The 20,931-nt window shown below is 30.3% G+C and overlaps 3 protein-coding genes and 4 non-coding genes across 7 annotated transcripts; 5 read left to right on the top strand and 2 right to left on the bottom strand.

Annotated features, from left to right (window-relative positions):
* The first annotated feature begins 2,778 nt into the window (after window positions 1–2,778).
* Window positions 2,779–2,850, top strand: TRNAH-GUG (transfer RNA histidin (anticodon GUG)). Its single transcript has one exon. It is a non-coding gene; the product is annotated as a tRNA-His (tRNA).
* A 265-nt stretch (window positions 2,851–3,115) lies between these two features.
* On the top strand, window positions 3,116–3,187 carry TRNAH-GUG (transfer RNA histidin (anticodon GUG)). The gene has a single exon. It is a non-coding gene; the product is annotated as a tRNA-His (tRNA).
* A 103-nt stretch (window positions 3,188–3,290) lies between these two features.
* On the top strand, window positions 3,291–5,854 carry LOC107938186 (dolichyl-diphosphooligosaccharide--protein glycosyltransferase subunit 4A). Its single transcript, XM_016871269.2, has 2 exons — window positions 3,291–3,446; window positions 5,592–5,854. The coding sequence occupies exon 2, from the start codon at window positions 5,592–5,594 to the stop codon at window positions 5,703–5,705; it is 114 nt and encodes a 37-aa protein (XP_016726758.1). The 5' UTR covers window positions 3,291–3,446; the 3' UTR covers window positions 5,706–5,854.
* TRNAR-CCG (transfer RNA arginine (anticodon CCG)) lies at window positions 3,847–3,919 on the top strand. The gene has a single exon. It is a non-coding gene; the product is annotated as a tRNA-Arg (tRNA).
* A 2,184-nt stretch (window positions 5,855–8,038) lies between the features above and the next one.
* On the bottom strand, window positions 8,039–9,244 carry LOC107938179 (CASP-like protein 4C1). The gene is made up of 3 exons (XM_016871263.2): window positions 8,794–9,244; window positions 8,484–8,619; window positions 8,039–8,394 (listed from the first exon to the last, which is right to left on the bottom strand). Exons 1-3 carry the CDS (start codon window positions 9,021–9,023, stop codon window positions 8,173–8,175), a joined length of 588 nt encoding a protein of 195 aa, XP_016726752.1. The 5' UTR covers window positions 9,024–9,244; the 3' UTR covers window positions 8,039–8,172.
* A 5,072-nt stretch (window positions 9,245–14,316) lies between these two features.
* Window positions 14,317–14,388, bottom strand: TRNAP-AGG (transfer RNA proline (anticodon AGG)). Its single transcript has one exon. It is a non-coding gene; the product is annotated as a tRNA-Pro (tRNA).
* A 2,907-nt stretch (window positions 14,389–17,295) lies between these two features.
* Window positions 17,296–18,424, top strand: LOC121222566 (uncharacterized). The gene is made up of 3 exons (XM_041103580.1): window positions 17,296–17,560; window positions 17,644–17,702; window positions 18,014–18,424. The coding sequence occupies exons 1-3, from the start codon at window positions 17,383–17,385 to the stop codon at window positions 18,101–18,103; spliced, it is 327 nt and encodes a 108-aa protein (XP_040959514.1). The 5' UTR covers window positions 17,296–17,382; the 3' UTR covers window positions 18,104–18,424.
* Window positions 18,425–20,931: the final 2,507 nt, after the last annotated feature.

Genomic DNA, 20,931 nt, shown 5'->3' on the forward strand with positions numbered 1-20,931 from the left:
TGGAAGAAAAGAGTGGAAAAGTGGAAAGAAAATAAATCTTAATTGTGCTTGGTTAGAAAGAAAAGTGAGAGGAAAGAAAATAGAAGGGATAACTTTTTTTCATTCTAACGTATAAAAATTATTTCTTCCAAATTGAAATAATGAGTGAAGAGAAAATCAAAGAGATATGTATGTTAGTTCAGAATTATGCATTTTTCAAATGTATTATTTTCTTTCTATTTTTCATCTCTCCTACCAAGTCTGCCTATAGAAGGAAAAGTTATATTTTCCATCATTCTAGGTTTTCAGCTCTTCAAATTTTCATCCTTTCAATTTCCTTTCTACTATACCAAGCAAAGCCTTAAAATATGTTTGGTTGGGTGGAAAAGTGGAGGGATGGGAGGATGGAGTGGAAAAATGAAAGGAAAATATTTGAGTGTGCTCGGTTCTGAAGAAAAGTGAGACGAAAGAAAATAGGATGGATACCCATTTTCCATCTTAATGCATAAAAATCAATCTGTCCAAATTGCAAAGATGAAAGGAGATAAAATGATAGAGATGTGAATGTTAGTTCAAAATTATGCATTTTTTAAATATTTTATCTTTTTTCCTTCTATTTTTTAACTCTACCAAGTAATTGATGGAAATAAATTCTATTTTCCCATCTCTCCTGCCAAGCACACATTTGGAAAGAAAATTTATGTTTTCCATTACTCTAGTTTTCTACCCCTTCAATTTTCCATCTCTACAATTTTCTTTCCACTCTACCAACCAAAACCTTAGAGTTTTCTGAAGAGGAAGAAGGAGTTGATCCTTAGTTCCTCATGTGTTGGTGTATATGCAAGGGCGGAGCTGGAAAAATTGGATTGTGGGGTCAATTTTTAAAAGAATTAAAATACTTACAAAAATCATATAAACTAATGCAATTTTTTTCTTCTTATTCTTTCTTTACTTCACTAGTTGACTTTCTTTTAAAATATTTTTCCGTTCTCGTGAAACATTTAGAACAAATATATCTAAGCCTTAAATATATAAGGTTTTTATGAAGCCAACATGCCACTGCTAATTTTGTTTCACAAAAATAAACATCACTTAACTGTTTTTTGGTGTCATCAGAATGCATTATATCAATTCTAAAACACGAGATTCACAATAATCACACTAGCAACAACAATTTCTAAATAAAAAGGTTAAATTTCTAATTAATCCTAATTTTTTTGAGGCTTTGGATTAATTAGTCCTAATATATTCAAGGATTTGTATTAATCAACCTCTAAAAATTATTACCCAAATTAAGAATCTCATACAAAATCATTTAATAAATAAAAAATAAATATTGTATAAAAATCTTAATCTACCATAAGAAAAATCATAATCTTAATTTTCTTGAAATTAATCAATAAAGCATGAAAATAAAAAGAAGAGTTGTTGTTTTATTTTTATATAAAATATTTTTAAAAAAAATTTTGGTGAGTCCTTTTCAAATTTCTGTGGGATCAATTCTTTTTGTAAGGCTATTTTTGAATATTTCTAAATTAATACATCAATTATATAAGGCTATTTTTGAATTTAATTTTATAAATTTTTCTAAATTTATAAGTGTCATGTCATCGATAATATGGATGGTAGGTTATTTGTGTGGTCAAACTACGTGTCATGTCTATTACATGTTAGTTGTTGTCATGAATGATACTATATAATCACATTCTCTTTACTAAAGTTGTACGAGGTTGTTATGCTTTGGTGGCCCCTTAGTGGTCTTTGAAAGCTAAAAATGAGTGGCCTCTCAATTGGCTTAAGCGAAAATTTTCAAAGAATAATAGGTTGGTTAAGATGAAAATTTTCTAAAAAAAAGTTTATGTAATTCTTAAAGATATTATTAAAAATCTAAAAAAATCAAAACAATTTTATTATAATATTTGATAAAATTCCAATCCACAAAGAGACAAAGGAATAAAGCATCTCATGGTCCTAAACATATTCTAGATAAAGAAATGTATTAAACTATAACGTTAGAATATATACCTTCTCATTTAAATAACAATAACAAAACTATTAGCAACAACTAATTTAAGTATCACCACATGAAAATTGTGTATGAATTGATTAATTGAATTAGTTAATTTAAGTTATTTATGATTAGAATTTAATGATTTTTCTCTTATCACTAGGATGAAATATATATTGAGTATCGGTCGATTTCTTCAAAATAAGTTTTTAAAGTATTGTTCGTTAGATAATTAATCGGATTCCCAATAATTGAAGGGCGTAATTAAGGTGGCTGGTAGGTGCCTCGATCTTCCCCTAAAATGGAAAAATATTTTATTTAAGCCCTTTAGAATTTTTAAAATTTAAAATTATTAAAGGTAAAATTGCACTTTGGCCCCCTAAAATGATAACTTTTTTATTTAATCCTTGAAAAATTATAAAGATATAGTTTATTAAAAGGGTGAAATTGTATTTTTGCTATTCTAAAAATTATAATTCAATTTCACGCTCCCATAAAAAAAATTCCTAGTTTCTCCCCTAATTGAAGGTATTATCCCTTGGGGAGGGTTTTGTTTCTTATGCTTTGCCGAGAGCCAATGTACCATGAGCGACTACCCCGAGAGCCTGGCTCACTAAGTTGGGAGCGCCTCAACTATATGTGGGTGTACGGTCACCTACCAAAAGGTAACATGAGTGTCTCATTTACACTCCTACCATTAAATCAGTTGATTAAGTAAATTATCATATTCTCACCTTGAATCTAAGTTATAATTAGTTGAAATAAATATATATTGAAACTCTTAACATATTGTGGCTGTAGTTTAGTGGTAAGAATTCCACGTTGTGGCCGTGGAGACCTGGGCTCGAATCCCAGCAGCCACACGAAGAAAATTGTTTTTACCTTCATTGTCGCAACCTCTATTTTTAGGCTCTGTTCCTTTGGGCCTACTTATTGTTGAAAAAAGAACCCAAAACGCATTTCGTTTTGTTTCCTAAACCGTTGCTACTAAGTACGAACTACACAAATTCTAAAAAACCGTCGACTTGAAAAAAAACGTATTCTTGTTTTCCACTTTTCAATTTTTTCGTCATTTTTCCCCCTTGAGATCTAGTGATTACTTGAATCTTTGGCTACAACGAACATCAAGTGGCTGTAGTTTAGTGGTAAGAATTCCACGTTGTGGCCGTGGAGACCTGGGCTCGAATCCCAGCAGCCACAGTAAGAAAATATTTTTCCTTCATTTCCGCAACTTCTGTTTTTAGGCTCCGTTCCTTTGGGCCTACTTGTTGTTTAAAAAAGAACCCAAAACGCAAGTCGTTTTGTTTCCTAAAACCGTTGCTACGAACTACACAAATTCTGAAAAACCATTGACTTCGAAAAACGTTTTTTTGTTTTCCGCTTTTCCGCTTTTCGTCATTTTTCCTCCTTGAGATCTACTCATTGCTTCAACGCTTTGGCCTCTCATCGATCCACAAAGGTACGTTGTTCCTCATTCAGTTCTTTCCCTTTATTGCCTCTGTTTTTCAGTTTTGATCACCGTTGCAAAATATCACGAGTTTAAAGTAGATCGCCGATCTCTTTTAGATCCACTGTATCTATGAGCAGATTATACGGGGTGTATATTGCATTTCATTTCTCTTTTTTTTTTGTTTCTTTTTTTCAATTGAACATTTTAGCAGATCGCCGATTTCTTTTAGATTCACTCTGCCTATAAACAGATTAGATATGCGTGCGTGTAAATATATATTTGCATTTCTTCCTGTTTTTGTGTGTGTTTATTCATTTGAAACATTTTAGGTTTCTGCCTTTGATTGGTAGTTGGTGAGTCATGGCGATTCGCGAATATAAGTAAATTTAAGGTAACTTCTAGTAAAAGCGATCGCATAGCGGAGTGGATATCGCGTTAGACTCCGGATCTAAAGGTCGTGGGTTCGAATCCCACTGCGATCGCCATAGTGTCAAATCTTTTTCTTTTCCGATTTGAACTTAGTGGAAATTTATATATTTTAGGTTTTTTAGACAATTTTTTTTGTTTTAAAAATAAAAATTTGGAACTATGAGGAAGAAATTTGATGAGAAACGCGTGTTAAAGGTCAACGATAAGCCCATTTATGACTTTTTAAAATTTGGGGGCAGTTTGTTAGTGTGTTCATATGCCGACAAATTTTCAGGTTTTAATGCGTCTACGGTGGAATATGGATTTGAATTTTATGAAACTTTGGTTGAGAATCTTAGGTTTCATTTGATTTGTACTTTTGCTTTTAGCTATTTGTCCTTTGTTTTTGATTTTTTTACGTATCACTTTTATTGAATAAAAAAATGAAAGGTAAAAGTACCAACCAAGCTATGATTGCAATATTATCAGTTAGCGAACTGCATTAATCAGATTATTTACTTCATCTTAATGTAAGTATTAATACCCGCAAAGATACGGATTCAAGTTCTGTCATCTCTTCCCCTGAAAAAAAATAACCGATTTTTTCTTCAACACTTTGTTTTTTTTGTTCGAATATACTTTCTTTTGTACTTAAAACTTACATTTGTATGATGGTTATTGGATTGTCAAAATTCTGTACAATATTCCACAAACATGTCAATTCATGTCGGATATGTAAATTGGATCTCTAATTCATGTAACATGGCAATGAGTAGCCTTTGTTAATGTCAGGTTTGAAGAGTAGAAAGCTTAAATTTGTTTGAATTAGATTCTTTTATAGGGACATATGCAAATGCCCTCTCGTTTTACTGATAACTGCTTATAGCAATATGTTAAGTTGTGTAACTAGTTTTCGATGCTCGGGTTAGATAATATTTATAGATCTGGATGAAATGAGAATGAATGGTATCCCTCTTAGTTTACTGATAAGCTGCTAATAGTAATGTGTAAAACCGTGTGTAAATGGTTCTCAAAGCATGAGCCAGTTAATATGAATAGAATTGGATGAAATGAAGTAATTTTAGACCTGAATAAACGAATGACGTCCCTCTTAGTTTACTGATAAACTGCTAATAGTAATGTGTAAAACTGTGTAAATAGTTCTCAAAGCATGAACTAGTTAATATGAATAGAATTGGATGAAATGAAGTAACTTTAGACCCGAATAAATGAATGACATCCCTCTTAGTTTACTGATAATTTCTGATAGTATGTGTTAAGCAATGTGTAAATAGTTCTCGAGCCATGAGTTAATTAATATGAACAGAGTTGGATGAAATGAAGTAATTTTTAGTGTTGAAATGACTGGTACTTAGGCCCTTATTTTAGTCTGAAGTTGTATGGAACAATCTTCCGCATATGGTTTACTTAATGTAGCTGTTAAGACTGTTAAACTTGTCATACTCCCAGATGCTATTGAAGCTTTATTATGATTATAGTCGACAAAGTTTATCAACTTTAGTCTGCTGATTGCTTCTGTAAAGATTCGAGCTGATGACCAACAATATTATGCATTTGTTGTCCTGTATGTAATGGGCTGAAATTGATGGGACCAAGTGTCTGGAAACTATTTCATAGTTATTGAAGCTTCATATTAGCGATTTTATTTCCAATATTTGTTAAAACCATAGCACAATTAGTTTGTGATGAGCTATTGATTTTTGGGGATTTTACATGTTCATGCAGATGATTGATGATCAGCAGCTGGGGTTTCTTGCCAATTTTCTAGGGATTTTTATATTTGGACTGGTAATTGCTTACCATTACGTGATGGCCGATCCCAAATATGAGGGAAACTGAAACCATTAGACAGTTAAATTGTATACATGTTAGATAAGAACTTAAATTATGTTCGTAAACATGTTAGTTTTCTTTGCATAATTGAACCGCTTTGTTTTGGTCGATCTTCTTTTACATACTAAAGATTGATCTATGATCGATTTTCGTTAGATTTGAAGGATATTAACTTTGTCTTTCAATGCATTTAGTGATGCTTTTGTCAAGATGGCGATTATACATGCACGGATTCGCATGATATTTGCCTTGCAAGTATTCCTATCGGTGACATCTCTATCCAACATGTTAAGCCAAGTCCTAGTGATGGCACGTTGCTATTTGATGTTCAACATCTTTTCACTATAGTTATAGAGTTTTGACCCTCCACATCCTTCAAATAACATGTCCGTATATTCGACTCACACCTCAAGTCACATGATAACATCATATCACTTGTGTTTCCATTCATTTCCTTTTATAGGAAAAACGAAGACTCCTTCCTTTATAGTCCTTAGAATACTTGTAGCTTGTGATGTTGAAATGCTGATTTTTAGTTCATGATTACCATTCACATGCACCCACATGAGACGTTCCTTGCAAGCCTTGCTATTACACTGATGGATAGAGATATGATAATAAGACATTGCATTTTTAAAAAGAGAATTCAAATTTGTATTTATGCACCATGGATAGAGAGAATATTTTAAATGTACACACTGGTATAAAAATATCCAGAGTCTGAGTTGAAAAGCGTAAGTGGTAGTAGCATCATTTCTGATGTATAACACTGCTTTTTCATTCGTTCCTCCCACTGGGAGAAAAAAGAGAAAAGGCATCCCTTTGCCTTGTCAATATCTTATTGTTCTTCAGATGTGAAATGTCTGATTAAATAGTACATGATGAAGCATGATTTTATTCTGTTTGTCCATTATGTTTTGGAGTGTTCTGGTGTTTCTAAAACTTGACATCACTTTGTTAAAGGAAAAAAACCTCTGGGTGCCCACATAATTTGTATCAGCTTTTTCCTTCGTCAAACCCGTCAATCTACATTTATGATTTGCGTTGCATTAGCACAAGTTATCCTATTTTTGTGTGGTTAGGCTCCCCACTACCGTGGAGTGGGGCCCCCTTTACTTTTTTTCCTTTCATGATTATGCAACTACTGCAAGTATTCCTAGTGCTTTATTCTTTTAATTATCCATATACCATGGATTTCCTTGTTTTTTTTTTTTGATTTAGGATAAGCATAAACAACTTCAGTGGAGAAATTAGCTATCACTAATTGATACTTATATAAGTGTGTGCTTAACTCAACTAAATAAAAAAATAAAAGTAAAAGCAATACGTTAAATTAAAAAATAAATTTATCCTTTTCAGTTTAAATCTTCATCTATTTCTATGGAATTGATGTGGTTGACTGATGAATTTTGAGATAACATTTTGAGGGGTTTAGTAGAATTTTTAAAAATTAGTGGTCTAATTAAATTTTTAATTTTTTTGTGAGATTAATAAGAATTTTTAAATATTTTAAGTGAGTTTAATTAAAAAAAATTAAAAAAAACAAAAAAGTATAATAAGAATTTTCAAAAATTTGAGAGGGTCTAATTAAATTTTTTTTAAAACTTCAAGGGGAAAATGAAAATTTCTAAAAATCATAATTTCCTAGAATTTAAGGAGGCCTAGGACCTTAAAATGGTCTAATCTTGCCAATAAAATAAGTAGACAGTTACATATGACCTGCCATATATACTCCACGTCGACATACATGAATTAAATATTTTTTTAATAAAAAATTGATTTTTTAAATTTAATGTATAATAATTAATTTTTTATTTTAAATAAAAAACAAAACACATTTTAATTTTTATTATAAAATACCAAATAGTCTTTAGGTATTGACAAGAAAAATCACATTGTGTACTATTATTAGTCTTGTAGGAGTAAATGGCGCACACCATGAAAATAAAAGGAGCCCTAAATAATATGGTGGAGTTGTCCTAGGTGTTGAGCTGTCATTGGATCGATGAAAGTCTAATCCGCAGATTATTTTTATAGTTAACATTTCAATTATAAATTCAATCCTAACATTGATTCATTACAATTCTTTTTTTTTTTTTATAATTCTAAATATAATTATTTAATTATGTTTATTATAATTATATTTATAACTTTCTTAAATATATATATAAATGAAATTTACTAAAGAGCGGTCTTAAACACGCATTTAGATTAATTACCATTTATTTTTAGTAATATCTTTTTGTTATATAAATCACGTTTAATAAGCTGAAAAATACAATAATAAATAAAATAAATCATACAAATTTCCACGTCATCACTGTAAAAATAAGCACAAATGACAAATCAATTATCAGTTCATCACATAAATTAAAAAAAAAATTACAGTGTACGATACACAGTAAGAAAAACGAAAAACGCATTAAATTTTTTCTTCACATCCAAAAATATTTCTCTCTCTCTCTCTTTAAACCTAAAGATGGAAACGAGAACCGTTGATAATGAAACAGACGACCCGAAAACCCGACAGCAGAGACGACAACCCGATAAACAAAAACCCGGCGAAACCTAAAGCCACGGAGATATCCGATTGCACGCAAAACGAGTTCGAGTCCGTACACGTGGGCGTACCTCTTAGCGTTTTCGCGAACGCCGTTCCCGCGGAGTCCGCCGACAACAATAAATATGCAAATACCTAATCCAATATTTAAAAAATAATTTAAGCAAACCAAAAAGTTAACTCAAATTTAGGATTTTAATTTCGATTTTTTTTATAGCAGGAACCTGATCGTGGCCGAAGTCGAACCAAACTTGGAGGATTTCAGGGAAGAGAGTGGAGCCAGTGGAGATCTCCCAAACGGAAACGCCCATTTCGAACAGTGAATATAGAGCAACGATTGCGTTCGCGGCGAAAACGAATCTGCGGTGAGATTTCGCGTTTTGAATTTTAAATTTCTTTAAAGCTTTATTTTTTTGAATTCGAATTGTGGAGGAAAAGAAAAAGGAAATTAAATGCTTTCTTATAAGCCTTTTAAGTTTTAATATTAAATTCGGTATAAAACAAGTAAAAGAAAAAGGTTAAGAAAAAACTAACCTGAAAGCGTCATAATCGAACCAATGAGGGGAACCGGAGCCGCGAGAGTTAGTGACCATGAAAACGGAGGAAGCGAGGGAGAAAGTGAAAGCGGTGACTCGGAAGACGAGAATCAGTGAGTTGAAGCGTTTGAGTTTACGGAGCGTGACGGTGTTGTGGAAGTGTGGAGTAGGGATTCGATTATGAGGGGAAGGGCTCTCGCCGTTGCGGAAACCCTGCGGCGACCGCATGATGATGATGAGTGTAGTGATTTAGTAATGGGAGGAAGGAAAAGGACAAGGAAAGGGAAGAAGAGAGAGTCATGGGAGAAAGGGGGAAGGAATTGGGAGAAGAAGAAGGGAAGGGGAGTCACGAGGGAGGGAGGTGGGAGTCATGGGATAAGGGAGGAAATGAGAGGGAAAGTGTTAGAAGGAAAAGTAAAGAAAAAAAAGAGGGAAAAAAGTTTAAGAATAAAAAAGAAAAGAGGGTTTTTTTATTAAATTAAAAAAAAGTTTTCACTTCTTAATATTTAATTTTGTTCTAAAAATTAATGTTATAAAATAATACTAAATCATCTAAAAAAGAATAATTATACTATTAATAAAATTTCCGAATGAAAAGAAATTAAAAATTAACTTGTTTAGCCCTTATTTTGTAGAATCACATCAATTTTCAGGATTTGTGACTGATTCTCTCTAGAATGTTATTCGAACCTATGTTCTTCCTTTGGGGTGTAATGTACCTTACCATTGTACCAAATCACTTGTTAGCGAAGTATTTATTTCTTTAAATTTATATGATTAAATCAAAATTATAGTTTCATGCATACATTTAAACCGCAATTAAAATTTCACGTATATAATTGCACCAAATTAAAGTTTACATTAAATCAAAGTTTATATATAATTTTAAAATTTATCCCTATATTATTTAATTTTAATTATTAAAAACTTCACTTGATTGGTAAATTATGTATGCAATAGTCAAATTAAATTTAATGTTTTTAATGATTAATCCTGGTGATAATAGTTAATCTGAGTTGTGATTTCCAAAAAAAAGAAAAAACACTTGATTGATGTTTCTTAATAGTAAATAAAATTTATAAATATCCCATTAAATACTTTATTTTTAGTTTATTATTAACATTAAATATAAATGAATTTATTTAATTGAAATGAAAAAAAGAGTTAAAATTACATTTAGTTTTTTTAAAATTTTATTACCTTTAAGTTATTTTAAAAATATATTTATAATTTGAAAATAAAATAAACTTTAGATGTTAATACACTCATTAATTTTAATAGAACTATATGTTTTTAAAATAAATAAGCAACAATATAAGAGATAAATAACTAAAGTTTAGGCTTAGGACCAAAGTTAAGGACTAAAGTGATAAAATAAATAAAAATTAGAGTCTAAATTTATCATTATGTCATAATTATTAGGGTGTTAAATTAAATGACTGCAATCTCTTAAAACACAAAATAAATATATCACCTAAATACTAATACATATTCATTCAAAGTAGTTTTTTTTTTAATTTTTCAAGTAAAAATTTGAATTCGAGTTTTATGAACAAAGTTTTACTCTTAATTAAGAGTCCAATTTAGTTTATTTTTTATGTAATTAAAATTTAATATAATAATTGAATAACAAAAACTCTCAAAAAATAAATAAATTACACTAAAGGTCACTAAACTATTAGTAAGTTTACGTTTTGATCACTCAACTTTAAAAAGTTATAAAATGGTTACAAATTACTCGAAAGTTTTCATTTAAGTCACCTGCTATTAAAATCACTATTGGCCTTCTTTGCTTGCACCACTTGCATTGATGAAATGTCTCATTCCCGTTCTCTTCTACAATTCAATTTTTTTTCATCAACCAGATTTGAATGTCATGAATTTGTGAACCAAAATTCAGACAGCTTTCTTCTCCAATATTTGACATTGATCGTTAGATTGACTTACATCTAATGTATGTTCTTCTACTCATCAACAAGTACTGATGCACCGTACCAACCGTTGAATCGTCGCTTGAAACTCATCAGTCAGATTTAAAAAAAAAAAAGTTTACAATCCAATGACTTAAATGAAAATTTTTAAATAGTTTAATAATTGTTTATAACTCTTAAAAGTTGAGTGACCAAAACATAAATTTATTAATAGTTTAGTGACATCCATTGTAATTTAGGTGAAAACTTTTTGGAAGAAAAGCGACAAGAGAATTAGGGGACAATCACTGTTACGGCAGCCCAACAGGAATAGTGGATTTATGTAATAACGTTGAAGTAGATTTTATTTTAGTTTGACTGTCGTCTATAACATTTTTAGCTTGCTCTTTTTTTCTCTTCACGCACGCCGTCCTGTGTGAAAAGCCAACTTGTTGCCAGTCATGTACTGCCCTTTTGGGTTCTGAGTTCCCATTCATTGGCTTCTGTGTCGCACGCGCTCTAATGGTGAAAAGGGAACAGTTGCTTCATCTTAATTTTGCCTCGTGTGCGTCTCTGATTGGTCAATAATTATTTTGACTTTCAAAAAGATGTGTTTGACATCTATAATTCATTTTCAAACGCGTATTTACATTAAATTTGTCGACGGAGTGGGTTTAGTTTGGATTTTGTTCCATTTGAATGGGTGAAGTTGTGCATCATGTAGGGTTTATTTTCATTCGAGTTCGAGACTCGAGTTTAAATAATTTCAAGTTATTTGTTTGGTAATTTCGGAGTTAAGTAATATTAGGTTTGAAAGATTGAGTCTGAGTCATTTTTTATTTTGATTGAATTTGAAATTTTTTATGATTAAATTGAATTGAGCTAAATTTAGATTTGAGTTAATGTCATCAAAATTTTGAATTTGTATTAAAATTAGTATGTTTAATGTAGGCCAAAAACATACTTATACCCAACATTCGTATTCGAGTTCAAATAATGTAATATTATAAAATAAATTTTCAAGAAAAACATTCGAAACCAATTTGATCTACCCAAAACTAAACGAAGGAAAAGTTAACCTAAAATTAGAGAAAGCAACATGGATTTTCAACTAGGGGTGTAATTGAGTCAAGTTAATCTCGAATGCTGTCAAGTTTGAGCTCAAGTTTAAGTTGAAATTCGGAGCTCAATATTCAACTCAAACTCGAACGAACATCTATATGTAAGCTTGAACTTGTCTCGAGATATAATTGAACTACTCAAGTTTAAACTTAATCATTTCAGACAAGAGAAAAAAATCATAGTATCGTATGTAAATTTATAATAATAAATATTTAAAAACACCATACACATGTTTACATTGTAGGGCTAAATTCAAATGTAAATGATGGACGACATGAGTGTCGAACACTCATAGTTGTACCGATCTTTGCAGACTCTTCCGTCAGGATAACTTTAAGTACATAAACTCCGAGTTTTCAAGCAAACACACAAAGGAAAATTAATTCAGAATATAATTTCTGCTCATTGTAGCATTGAAGAGCCCCTTCACTATAATTACACATTGTTATTTCATTACTTTCCGTGGAAGCCTCAACAAAATATAAAACTCGAACTTAAATTAGTTAATGGTTTTCGATTTGAAGGTCTCAAGTTCGAATCTTCTATTTTCCATCGTTGTCATTAAGATCAAAATCAATAATCTTGACTCGTATTTAAGGCATAACTACATATAAGTATAAGATTATAACATTTTAATAAACTTTCAAATTTATAAAAAAAAAACTTAAAAATTTAGAACATAATGTTATTAGAGTTGTTCATGGGCTGGGTTGGACCAAGTAAAAAAATTAGGCCCGACTCAAGAATGGGCCCAAAATTTTGTTCAAACCCGACTCAGATAAAAATGCTAAAATCTGAGCCCGGGTTGACCCACCCGTATTAATTTTTTTATATTATTTTTTATATAAAAATAAAATTAAAAAATATAATACATCAAATACACTAAAAACATTAAAATAAATATTTCCCAATAAAAAACTTAAATAACACTAATATAAGTGCAACTTAGCAAGTAAATACCTCTACAATAGTAGCAAAATTAATAATAAAACAAGAGTTATACAATATCTAAACAATAGTAAAACGATGAAAAAACAGTGACAAAATAGTAAAAAAATAGCAGTAGTTTTTCTTTTTTGCAAATCCGACTTGGCCAAAACAAGTTTACCTGAGGCCCGGCGGGTATTACTTTTTTATCCAAACCTATTTTTCGGACTTATGTCTTTACCTAAACACGAAGGCCGGGTTGAGCCAAGTCTAATTGTTACCTATATATTCCTGTATCTTACGCAATCCAAATAAATATGAGAATATATTTCATTCACTTTGAAATGAAAACAAAATGAAAAAAGAGATTTATTTACACTAATGTAAAATTAAAATAATTCTGCATACTTTTATAATTTTTTTTTATGATTAATATTTTAATAATTCGATTATTAAATTTATTAATATAATTATAATTGTAAAATATCAAATTCATCTAAGATTAAAATAATTAAAACATAATTCTAAAAAAAAAACCAAAACATATATAAAAAAAAGTTTTAACACATCAACCTCCAAATAAGATTGAACCACAAATAATAAAATAAAACCCAAAACCCACATTCGATTATAACATAAAACAATTAAAACATATATATATATATATAATTCAACACATTAATTATTAAAAAAACCTCAAAAAAAGAAAAAGAAAAAGAAAAAGAAAAAGAAAAACATAAGCAAAATAAATTTACATATTAGGAAGTATCTAGGGATCCAATAATTGTAGTACTCCATTCTAAAACTTTGCTTTCATCAACCAAACAATAATAAACCCAAATACTAAACATGGAAACTTAAAAAGTTAAAACAAATTAACAATAAAATTCTCAAAATTTCAGGGCTTAATTCATAATCATCTTAGTATCTAAATTCTTTATTACAAAAGAAGACACCTAAAAATAATTAAATACGACATAATTTAGAGACATTAAATCTATTTCAATCTTATCATATGGAGAAAAATTGAAATTAAATATATCATATACATTTGGTTATGGATTAGTCTAATCAATTAAGGGAAGAAATCAAAAGTATGATGCAACCAAATCTATAGTACAAATATTCTCTTGTCTCCTCCAATAGTTAAGGGTTAAAGAAAGCCTTAATTTTGTATATCAATATGTTGGTTGCCATTCAATGTGCAACTTTGCTAAGATTCTCTTCTACACAATGCAGATTTGTTTTGAGTGAAGGGTCTCCCTTTTTAACATCTCTTTTGCCCCTTCACATGGGAACTCAAGCCTTATAATGATTAAATTTGAAGTTGGAATTTTAATATGGCTAAATTTTTTTATTAATTTTTTTAAAAAAATTGGGATAAAATTTATTTAGACTTAGCTTTTTTTTTTTAATTTAGTTTTAAGATTGAAAGCTTTATGACAATATGTTAAAAACAATGGGCTTTATATTATTTTATCCATTAAAAAAAAGAAAGATATGAAGCTGACCTGCTGTGGGCCTTTGTTGAGGAAAAAAAGGCCACATAAAGAAAGAAAAAAGGGGCATTCCGAGAATTGAACTCGGGACCTCTCGCACCCTAAGCGAGAATCATACCACTAGACCAAATGCCCTATTGTAGCCCGTTTTCACTTTCGTTTATTTTTGCTTATTTTCGTTAAAAAGTTTTAAGGATAAATATAATACCAAAGAATATTTCGGGTTACCCGAGTATTGTAAAGTAGATTGTATTACCAAGAATAGAAAATTGTATGTTTAAAATTTGAAGGCGATATTATTAAAAGGAGTATTACGTATTTTAAATATGGACCGTAAAATGGATATGAAATTTATTAAATAAATATAATATTTTGGGCTAATTTGGGTTTTAGAAATTTTAAGTTGTTCTGTTTAGGGTCAATTTTGGCTTCAAATTATTTCGGATTCGAGCTGTTTTGGATTTAAGTCAGTTTCGTTAAAAGTACCGTGGAGGCTTTTATACTAGGAGGTATATTGTATTTTGCTCTCTTTACTCAAAAAGGGGGTAAATTAGCACTTATACATCAGATCAAAAGCAAATTGGTCCTATTTGTTAAAGATTTTATTTATTTCCATAGTTAAAAACTAGCGTGGTTGACAAAATAACCATGCCACGTGCACCTCATTTTGGCGCATTGAGACTAATTTTTAACAGTAGGAATGAATGAAATTTTTAACAAAAACACCAATTTACTCTTTGATCTAATGCGCATAAACTAATTTACTCATTTTTTGAGTAAATAAAGTAAAATACAATCTATTTCTTAATATAAAAACTTTTATAATATCTTTAAAACCGGCCTTGAATTCATATTTATTTAAATTTAAATTAAAACGTATTTAAATTATTAATATTTTATATTTGGATTAAATCAAGTAAAACAAAAACTTTCACTCAATATGAGTAACTTATGAAGATCCAAGAAAAAGGTTAAAGACAAAGGCACAAGCCTAACAGGAAGGGCCAAAATAAAAAAAGAAAAAAAAAGAATGAAATAAAAGCCAATCTACTTTAAATTGGGGATCCCCCTATAGCTATAAATTAGATTTGCTAGCAATTTACCTACTGGAACTTACTAAATTCCAGACAGACACAAGAATAAAAAAATATTTTTGCATAGAAATAGGAGTAAAAATGTTATCATTACACAACATTCAGACTGAAGTGGTTTTCCACTGTTTATCTCCACTTTTCGTTTTTATGGCTATCAATGATAATAGGAAAAGGCTTTTACTATTTAACACTGCTACTTCTCGAGATTGCTGCTGAACATTCTCTTCAATGGCGTTGAATTGATTTTAGGTTGAATGTTTAATATGATGTAAAAAGTTGGAGTACTTGTTCAGTGATATAAATTTGTGTTTGGGTTTATACGTGATGTGGCGTTATTTCATATCGATTAAATATTTAATTGATTGTGAATTTTGTATTATGATTTCGTTGAGAGAAGACTATAAATTACCTTATGTTGACTCCTTTCAATTTGGTTAATATTGTCTCCAATGAAGAGGTCGAGAGCTTGAGGCATAAAGAGAGGATGATGGTGAGTTATAGTGATAACATGTAGTTTGCTATAGGGGCGTACATTGGGGAGGGGGTAGGGGTGGAGGCGGCGGCCTTGGGCCCCTCCAATTTTGGGTAAAATTGTCTTGTAGCCCTTCAAAATTTTAAAAATTACACGTTAGTATAATAGTAAATTTGTACTTTATCTCCCCCAAAAACTTATGATTCATCTTTGACTCATTAAAATAATTTTCCAGCTTCACCCAATTGTGGACTTGTCACCATTGTCTCTTCAGTCACTTTGTGATTGGTTGACAACATCAACCCCTTAAAAGATCTACCAACTCCCAACAAACAATATTTCGTAGAATTCTCCTAACAAAATTAATCTCCTTTCAATAAAATTACAATTTTAATTTAGTAAATTTCACAACTTAAAACTCTAATATAATTAAGTGTGGGTTTTGGATGGCTGGCGCTGTGCGTTTAGCTTACATTTTGTCTTATGTTACAGTATCGGTATAGTATCTAATCTCACCGTCACCGTTATTTTTACACTAACCGTAGATAAACGCACTACCCATCCTGCAGACTCCCCTAAGCATTTAATCTAAAACTAAATAATTGGAGATGAAAGCATGCTAGAAATTTGGTCACGGATTGTATAATGTTGATCAAGCATGCAAACACATGTTTGATCTTATTTTTCACACAGTAAACAAGTTTTGGGTATTACAATTTCCACGTTGCAAAAAGAAACAAAAAAGCAATAATTTTTGGACATTTCTTTTATATGATTACAAAAATCAACAACTAACTTTCCCATGTACCAAAAAAACCCAGCTGTTTTGATCAAACTTTAGGCAAGAAAGACAGAGAAGGGAGTAATTCATGTTACTGGATTCATATACAATATATATCTTATATTGATTTCATATATTTATGTACATAGATATGTCGGAACATAAGTCTTTATTTATTAAATTTGATTAGAACTCGAAAATCTATTCTTGTCAGTTCAAACTTAAATCTAACCTAATTTAGGTTGCTTTTTTTATTCTCGCTCAGTTCACATTTCAGTAGGATTTGTAAGATTTTTAGTACAATCGTATCATATTGTAGTGTTAACATTGATGAGAAATTTCCACCGCATCATAACATGGATGAGCGGTACATTTACTTGCGGTTAGTGTAAAAACAACGATGGCGGTGAGATTAGATACTATAGCGATACGATAGCGCACCGCACCACCTATCCAAACTCACCTTTAATCTCACTGCTACCATAACACTCCAGTAATTAATTAATTTGTTACCACTATTTTCATTCTCTTAATAACCTAACTCAAATCAAATAGATTCTATCTAAATCACCGAGAATCATAAACAACTAAAACTCAACCGATAATTGTTTTTGAAAAATTGAGGAGGGTGGATAAATAGCACACAATCATATGGTTCCCCTCCATCAACTCAAGTCAACGTGAAACAGCAAGAAAACCCACACATAATCCTAGTATGTGACAAAAAGCATTGGATTCCCAGACACATTTAACAATCCTGACCATGTTTTTCAAACCAAGTCATGATTAAGTATCCCAATTTGTTCTCCATAAATACCCCCAAGAACCAGCCCCCAAGTTGGAGCCAATTTTACAATATGAAGATCAAAGTTCAAGTCATGTTAGCCTATCTCCTCATTGTATTTCTACTTCTTCCATCCTCACAATCTCATTATTCCTCAATACCCATGCAAATTACAGGCAAGTTGTTCTTTTCTTTTTCCGCTTAAAATCTCTGTTTGGACAATCTTCTAATTAACATTGTAATCTACATTAATTTACAGTTAACCATGATATGAAGACAAGACCTCCCAAACCAAACAGGTTCTTGTTAGCTGCTTGGGTAAGCTTCTCTTTATCCCTACATCTATCTATCTATCCATATATACACACACCAACTCATTTGGGTCCAGTGCTAAGGTGCTTGATGCTCCTTATGTAATGACTTGGGGTTATAAGCCTTGCGGATTGGAAAACTGCATTGATTTAACTCCGAATTTAATCAAGCTCCAATATAATTATCGGATACTGGAAAATCTCTTAGACCAATAATATTTGCGTGTGTGGGGATATAAGGTGGTTTAGAGCTTTGTTTGATTATGATGAAACGGCTGACATGGGATTATTGTTTGAATTTTGTTGTGAAAAATGAAGGAACATGGAACAAATGTGAAGGGTAACATGAAAAAGGTTCCATCAGCTCCAAATCCAAAAGGAAACCTGCATCCACCATCCAAGCCATGAATATATATATATATATATGAAGTGGATTCAACTGTGTTATTGTTTCTCTCTGCTAAAACCTAGTGCACGCATATACTATTAGTTAGGGAAATTTGTGTGAAATCTTGTTTTCTTCTTCAATTGATGCATCCAATATGGGGTTTTAAATATGCTTTATTAATTTTTTGTCAGAGAGCTTCCTCAGGTCTTTGTAGTTTTAATACGTGACAATGTTTGTTTGGATTGAGTTGTAAAGAGTTTAATGTTGTTTTAAGTTAATTTTCGAATTTGAATGCTGTGATTGGAAAAAATAATATTAGAAAATTTTGTTTTTCATTTAAAGATTTATGTCGATTCAATTCTAAATTCAATCAAAATTCGATATAATTATTAAACATAATTAAAATTTCAGACTCAATGTATATATAAAAATGCAACATCTCATTAATAAAAATGAGTAAGAATAATCTTATTTAGCATTAAAGAGGTGTTATATTGTACTTAACTGCTAACATATAAAAAAGTTGAATCTATATATCACATATAATTAAATTTTTATACTGTAATTTGTCACATAATATTTTATATTATATGACATAATAATCACAAAAAAGTTAAAGCGGGAGTTGTCTTTTCAATTGTTATTTGAGTTTCAATAATTAAGAAATTATTGAAAATCGAAAATGAACAAAATAAATTGGTTATGCACATAGAACTAGGGGCGAGCAAAATTCGATTCGGTTCAAAAAATTCGATAAAATTTTCAAATTTTGAATTAAATAGTTCGAATTATTTGAGTTAATCAAGTTACTTGGATCAACTCGAATAAAAAAATTAAGTTTTTCGGTTTAACTTGAATATGAATTACACAATTCGAGTTATCCGAAAATCCGAATAAGAAAAGGTATAAAACTATGCCATTTTAATAAATGTTTCATTTTCTAAAGTTAAAAGTCAAAACTAGAGGTGCTCATGGGCTGGGCGGACCGCCTGAAATATGAGAGGGTTCGGGTAAAAATATAGGCCTGAAATATGAGTTTGGGCAAAAAAATGAGTCCCGTTTAGAAAACGGGCTGGGCCTGGGGCACCACTTTTTTGGCCCGAACCCGGCTCGGCTAGGCCCAAATATAATAAATATATTTTTTTTATTTTTTTTATTTTAAAATATTTTTAAAATACTTTTTTTATTTTTTATTTTTAAAATAAATTTTTGGTGTTTATTAAAAAAATAGGCTGGGCCGCGCTCGGGCTTAGGAATTTTTTCCTGGGCCGGGCATGGACAAAATTTTAGGCTCATATTTTGGGCTGGGCCAGGCCCGAGCCTAGGATGCGGGCCAAATTTTTTTGGGCCCGGCCCGACCCATGAGCACCTCTAGTTAAAACCATTAAGTTAAAAGGCAAAACTACATTGTTTTGATAAATGTTTACTCATTAAGTTAAAAGGCAAAACCATTATATTGTTTATGTAGTTAAATAATTTTATACTTCGTTTACTAGTTAAATAATCAGTTCATGTAAACGCAACATTGAGTATAAATAATAGGATTCGTTAACTCGACTTGACTTGACTCGAAATTTTTTGACTCGATTCGAAAAAAATTCAAAGCGAGTTTGGTTGCTAAAATAGGATTCGTCAACTCGACTAACTCGAAATTTTTTGACTCGATTCTACTCGACTCGATCAAATACTCACACCTAGCTAGAACCCAATCTTATTTTTACTAGACCTTGTAAGCGAATAATTTATTATGATGATAAATTTAGTTTTCAGCGTTTACTTTGTTAAATTATTCCTTATTCACTTTTTTGAGTTAAGTTTGACCATTAATATTTCAAAACAAGTCAAATAGCTTTCCTTTAATGGAAATAATTAATGATTAAAACATTAACTTTTTAATAATATTGGCATGACAACCCGCATGACAGTCTATATATTCTTCATGCTAACGTTACTTTTCTTATATGCCACATCAATAAATAATTTAAAATTTATATAAATATTCAAAAAAATAAAAAAAATTCAAAATTCAAAAACGAATTATAAAAAATTCAAAAACTAACATGAAGAACACGTAGATTGCCATGCAGGTTGCAATGTTAAAAAAAATTAACGTTTTAGTTAATATTTCTGTTAAAAAATAAATTGACACTTTTTTAAGGTTGTTGGTCAAATTCGACTCTTTTAAAAATGTTTGGGGTCAAAATTTAAATAAAAAGGGATCAAATTGCCAAAAGATATAAACATTAAGGGACATTTGTTACTATGCCTTTAATTTATTATTCATTTAATTAATTTTTAGAAAAAAAAGGGTGAATAAATATGAGTAATTTCAGCACATATAATTTCCATTTTTCATTTTGGAATTAAGGTTTCTTTATTAAAAAAAAGTTACATGTAGAAATACTATTTTCTAAAGATTTTAGCCCATACAAATAATTGGTAAAAAGACTTTTTGGTATTTCTCAATTTTGATATTGAGTAAATTAGTTCCTCTAAAAAAATTGGAGCAAGTTAATCCCTATCAATTTCGAAAATAAACAACTAAGGACAATTAATCACAACATTTTCGTCAATTTTACATAAATTTAACATGTAATATTTTTTTGTAAATTTTGAAGCTAAATTTGTTGAACTTTTTAGAATCAAGATCAAATTAACAAAACATATAAATATCAATGGCTAAATTTGTTATTATACCAATCAGAATTATGCACAATTGGCAAAACATATTAACACCGTGATTAATGGTCCTTAATTGCTCACTTTTAAAATTGATAGGGATTTAATTGCTCCAATTTTTTGAGAGAGACTAATTTGCTCAATTTTAAAATTAAGAAAAACTGAAGAC

Source organism: Gossypium hirsutum, chromosome D10, assembly GCF_007990345.1.
Source record: "Gossypium hirsutum isolate 1008001.06 chromosome D10, Gossypium_hirsutum_v2.1, whole genome shotgun sequence".
Taxonomy (NCBI): Eukaryota; Viridiplantae; Streptophyta; class Magnoliopsida; order Malvales; family Malvaceae; genus Gossypium; species Gossypium hirsutum.

Coding starts and splice junctions, on each gene's coding strand:
- LOC121222566 (XM_041103580.1), top strand. CDS start 17,383: ATGATTAAGTATCCCAATTTGTTCTCCATAAATACCCCCAAGAACCAG. Junction 17,561..17,643: donor AATACCCATGCAAATTACAG/GCAAGTTGTTCT, acceptor ATTAATTTACAG/TTAACCATGATATGAAGACA. Junction 17,703..18,013: donor GGTTCTTGTTAGCTGCTTGG/GTAAGCTTCTCT, acceptor TGAAAAATGAAG/GAACATGGAACAAATGTGAA.
- LOC107938179 (XM_016871263.2), bottom strand. CDS start 9,023: ATGCGGTCGCCGCAGGGTTTCCGCAACGGCGAGAGCCCTTCCCCTCAT. Junction 8,620..8,793: donor TTCGATTATGACGCTTTCAG/GTTAGTTTTTTC, acceptor ATCTCACCGCAG/ATTCGTTTTCGCCGCGAACG. Junction 8,395..8,483: donor TCGACTTCGGCCACGATCAG/GTTCCTGCTATA, acceptor ATATTGGATTAG/GTATTTGCATATTTATTGTT.
- LOC107938186 (XM_016871269.2), top strand. CDS start 5,592: ATGATTGATGATCAGCAGCTGGGGTTTCTTGCCAATTTTCTAGGGATT.